At 47.1% G+C, this 5,000-nt stretch overlaps 1 protein-coding gene and 1 long non-coding RNA gene across 3 annotated transcripts in view; one reads left to right on the forward strand and one right to left on the reverse strand.

Annotated features, from left to right (window-relative positions):
• Positions 1-4,736, reverse strand: part of LOC135102866 (uncharacterized) — a 78,742-nt gene extending 74,006 nt beyond the window's left edge. Inside the window, exon 1 of the mRNA XM_064008455.1 lies at positions 3,434-4,736. Within this exon, the coding sequence (XP_063864525.1) occupies positions 3,434-3,445 (12 nt within the window). The 5' untranslated portion in view covers positions 3,446-4,736. The remainder of the gene's footprint in view (positions 1-3,433) is intronic.
• LOC135102868 (uncharacterized) overlaps positions 1-5,000 on the forward strand; it is a 127,916-nt gene that overhangs the window by 106,673 nt on the left and 16,243 nt on the right. The window lies entirely within an intron of this gene.

The raw sequence follows: 5,000 nt of genomic DNA on the forward strand, positions 1-5,000 counted from the left end.
AGCAACAACAACAGTAATAGCAGTATTTTCTGATACTTGTCATACTTTGTTCAGAATTGAGATTTATTATGCGTTCAGAAAATTGCTAATGCTGTAAGACAGTGTGTGTGTGTGTGTGTGTGTGTGTGTGTGTGTGTGTGTCACCAAATCAACTCCATAACGGGACTCGAACCCAAACACCGCCGCAGCGTTGTGTCCAGCGTGTCAGGGCATGGATTACTCATGACGTGTGCCGGCCCGCCCATACCCGCCCACACCTGCCCCTCCCCGCACTCTTCACTCCACCTCTCCCATCCTCCCTGCCTCCTTCCCACTATCATCACCATCCAGCACTTCCCTGTCTCCTCCCCATCCACTCGCCGCTGTTTACCACACTTCCCACCTCCCCATCACCATTCGTCACCTCCAACTATACTTTCCATTGTCTCCTCATCTCTTCCCCTTCCACCCAGCACTATTTTTCACCCTCCTTACTTCCCCTTCTTCTCCCCACCTCCTATTATCACCCTTTTCTGTCTGTCAGTACCTCCCCAATCTCATCCCCTTCCTTTCTCCCCTGTTTCCTATTCTCCCCACTTCCCTACACGTCTCCCCACTTTATCATTTCTCATAACCTCTCATTGCCTCCCCATCTCCCCGTCTCTCTTCCCCACCACCACTATCACCTCTTACTGACTGACCCATCTATTACCTCCCTCCCCCCTTCGTCATGTACGCGGTCATCCTCCTAGTTCTCCACTCCTCCTCCCCTACTTTACTCCCCAACTTCTGTCGTGTATTACTCTCCCCCATCATCCTCCCCACATTTTTCCCACTCGTCACCTCCTTTTCGTAAATTAGTTCAAATCATACTTTAGAGAGAGAGAGAGAGAGAGAGAGAGAGAGAGAGAGAGAGAGAGAGAGAGAATGGAGAAGGGAAAAGTGGAAACAAAGAGACATGAATAGAGAACGGAGGAAAAAAAAGAAAAACCAGACCGTAAAATGATAAAAGTGAATGAAAGAGAAAGAAAATATATATGATAATAGACAAACATGAATGAGTGAAGAAGGGAAGAAAGTAATAAAAAGCGAAGCATAAAAGAATCTAAATATCAAAGAAAGGAGACATAAATATAAGTAAAAGAAATATGAAAAAATATATATCAATCAGAAAAGTAAACCGGTGGAATGAAAAAAAAAATAAAAAGTTGATTATGATAATGAGTTTAAGTGACTGTTGTTGTTGTTGTTGTTGTTGTTGTTGTTGTTGTTGCTGTTGTTGTTGCTGTTCTTCTTCTTCTTCTTCTTTTTACTTTTTCTTTTACTTTTTTTTCTTCTTCTTCTGCTTCTGCTTCTGCTTCTGCTTCTTTTTCTTTTTCTTCTATTACTGCTACTACTACTACTACTACTATGTTACTCTTCTTTTCCTCCCTCTTCTATTTCTTTTCCTTCTTCTTTCTACTACTACTTCTTTCTACTACTTCTTCCCCTTCTTTCTACTACATTGGTTGGTTGTTTGTTGTTGTTGTTGTTGTTGTTGTTGTTGTTGTTGTTGTTGTTGTTGTTGTTGTTGATCTTCTTTTTCTTCTTCTTCTTCTTCCTCTTCTTCTTCTTTTCTCCACCACCACTACCACCTCCTCTCCTCCCTCCTCCTCCTCCTCCTCCTCCTCCTCCCCAGCATATCAGTATCGTGGTCCGGAGGCGAGACTTCAGAGCACCATCAATTTATCAGGAAACCCGCGGGATACCTAGGGGCGAGGAGGAGGAGGAGGAGGAGGAGGAGGAGGAGGAGAAAGGTATATACGTAGTAAACAAATGACAAACGGACCAGAAAATTCCATCACATTCGTCTCAGGAAGAGCTGAAATTGTATAAATGATGACCTGTTTGTCTTATTTGATGCCTTTAGCGGTAAATGTAGTGGTGGTAGTAGTAGTAGTAGTAGTAGTAGTAGTAGTAGTAGTAGTAGTAGTAGTAGTAGGAATAGTAATGGAAATCGTTGTGACAGTAATAAAAAAAGATGTATTAGTAATAGCAGTAACAGCAGTGGTAGTAAATAGAGTAGTAGTAGTAGTAGGAGGAGGAGGAGGAAGAGGAGGAGGAGGAGGAGGAGGAGCAGGAGTAGGAACAGGAACAGGAGGAGGAGGAGGAGGAAGAAGAGAAGGACTGAGGAAAAGAACAAGAAGACGAGAAGGTGTAGCAGCAGGTGTAGTTGAATGAAGAGCAGTAGCAGTAATGACAGTAGGCGTAATAATGACAATGATAATCCACCGCCTCATCGTCACTGAATGCTGAAGGAATTTCATGAGTTCAGTGTGAGTCGAGTCGCTGTCTGTGCCGCCTGCAGGGTCCCCACCGCGCTGCCTTGGGTGGGGCGTTGACGACCGAGCGTTTGCCGGCGAGGAGGGAATGCCGAAGGAGGGAGTAAAAATGAGACGAAAGCACCCTAGGGACACGCTATTCTCCATAAAGTCCTGCCGACACACACACACACACACACACACACACACACACACACACACACACACACACACACACAGGTAAAGTAACGACGGTATATATTAAGAAACGTGAATGAGGAAAGAGGACATAAATATAAAAAAAAAACTCCCTTTGTCTAAGGACCACATTCTGAAACACTTGTACCTGCACCTTGATAGCTTTGAAGAGACTCTAGTTGAAATTGCCCATTTTAAAGGTGTTTTTGTGGTTCTACAAACTGAGTAGCAGCCTTTCTACATTGTTAACAAGAAAAGCACTCTTGACAACTTGGCTAATCATCCCTGTGGCCTTTGAAAATAGCCTTGGTGAGAAAGAGAGAGAGAGAGAGAGAGAGAGAGAGAGAGAGAGAGAGAGAGAGAGAGAGAGAGAGAGAGAGAGAGAGAGAGAGAGAGAGAGAGAGAGAGCAAAGCGTTTCTGAATACCTGCATAAGCCTGTGTAAAGTACGTATGTGTGGTCGGGTGTGGCTGTAGGCAGGGTGACATGCGAAGTACATCGGCGCAGGGCAGGCATAAGGAGGTCAAATGGCACACTATTCTAGGTCGTTGCTCAGCGCGGCTTTCCTCCTACCTGGTGCCCGAAGACTGCAGGCGGGGCGCGGAGAGGGAAAGTGGACCGAGAGAAGGTTACCGCAATCTGGTTTTATCAATTCCGGAACCAGTAAATACAGTTATACACTGGGCAGGGTCGCTTCAGAGAGAATTTTGTACCCATAAATGTTTCGGCGTCTCATCTGGACTACTCGTAACAGGCTGTAATGGAAGTCACTGTAGTTTTCAAGGGTGTTTTATTGATGCTGGTGATAGTTTGAGAAGGATTACGTATTAAGAAAGGAAAAAACGCCTATTGAAAACAGTCCTAATGAGAGAGAGAGAGAGAGAGAGAGAGAGAGAGAGAGAGAGAGAGAGAGAGAGAGAGAGAGAGAGAGAGAGAGTCAGATGTTATATTACTTACTGAAATCCACATGAGGCGGAGACACTTGCAGCCGCCAACACAAGACACGGCCACTGACAGCCCCCAAGGGACGCCTGTCGGGATGCTGCGCCACGGAGACGAGGAGGCGGAGGGAGGGGTCAGGTGTTTGTGGGAGTGCGTCGCCGGATGCAGGATGGAGGAGACGTGAACAAAATAACACAACACTGGACAGTAAAACAATAAAGTCACTGAGTTGGACCAAGTACGTTCGTTGTTGTCTTCGTTTCACATTCACGTAAATATTGTGGAGTGTTTATATTTTAGTGAGGGGAAAAGAAACCTTGTAAAATACGTGCATGAATCGCCCGTCGCTCGCTCGCTCGCTCGCTCACTCACTCACTCACTTAATCCATCCTGTCTATCCCCTGCAGTTATTTCCTTCCTCCTCCTCTTGAGTTTCTTTTCTAGGACTTTCCCGTGAGGAATGCGAATGATCCTTTTTTTTCGGCTTCGGGAGGGAAGTGGGTCTCGCGGCGGTGACTTCTTTTCTGCTTCACACGATTCAAGGTCAGAGCGGTGATGCGAAGTGTGCGCCTCCGCCTGCCTCGCGTCGCCTCACTGCAGTCAGCCTCACGCACTGACAGGTCGAGGCCACGGTTTGGGATAAGTTTTCAGCCAACCAGAGCAATACCACCTTTTGAAATCTGCCTCACGTCGCGGGAGTATCAGTCTGTTTTCTCACATGAGGTGGCGGTAAAAATACACCCAATATTCCCTAACGAACGAACTGCTATTAGGTATAGATTTTGCCCGGGAGAGTTATTAAGCTGAATTAAGTCAGTTTTCTCATATGAGTTTAGCGGCAGCACAGTCTAATGAGCTAATGAGTGCTGGCCGAGGAAGACTAACTCAGGGGAAACGCTATTTTCCCAGTGGCCTTCCCGTGAGAACTGAGAGCATCGAGGGACTTGACGTTAAAGGGACGCCGTTACGACAGATCATCCCTTACTTAAACTCCAAACAGGAAGTAATGACTATTCTTTCCGGCTTGAGTTATAGTAGTATTATGCAAAGTGGTCTGCCGCAAAACACCCACGGTAAGGGAGTCGCGGGCCGTGCTGCTGGTGCGGGCCGCCGGGAGGTGAGTGGCGGGTGGCGGTGCGCTCACCCGGGCACGCAGAGTTCCTTGACCGAGAGAGAGAGAGAGAGAGAGAGAGGAGTCCCGCAAGGTGCGTGTTGGGATCCCCTCCTGTTTCCTCCCACACCACCTGATGATCCGCTCGCTGGGGACCGACTGACTGCCTCGCGACGGCTACTTCCACTCCGCCTCCTCCTCCTCCTCCTCCTCCTCCTCCTCCTCCTCCTCCTCCTCCTCCTCCTCCTCCATCTGCCCTCGGGATGCACCTTCTGTTCAGCGGAATGATGTGTGTGTGCGTGTGTGTGTGTGTGTGTGTGTGTCATGTACGCAGGAAATTTTTCACCTGTGTTGTGTCAGTTAAATGGATATAATGAGTCATTCTCTCTCTCTCTCTCTCTCTCTCTCTCTCTCTCTCTCTCTCTCTCTCTCTCTCTCTCTCTCTCTCTCTCTCTCTCTCTCTCTCTCTCA

The sequence above is a fragment of the Scylla paramamosain genome, chromosome 8 (assembly GCF_035594125.1).
Source record: "Scylla paramamosain isolate STU-SP2022 chromosome 8, ASM3559412v1, whole genome shotgun sequence".
Classification (NCBI taxonomy): domain Eukaryota; kingdom Metazoa; phylum Arthropoda; class Malacostraca; order Decapoda; family Portunidae; genus Scylla; species Scylla paramamosain.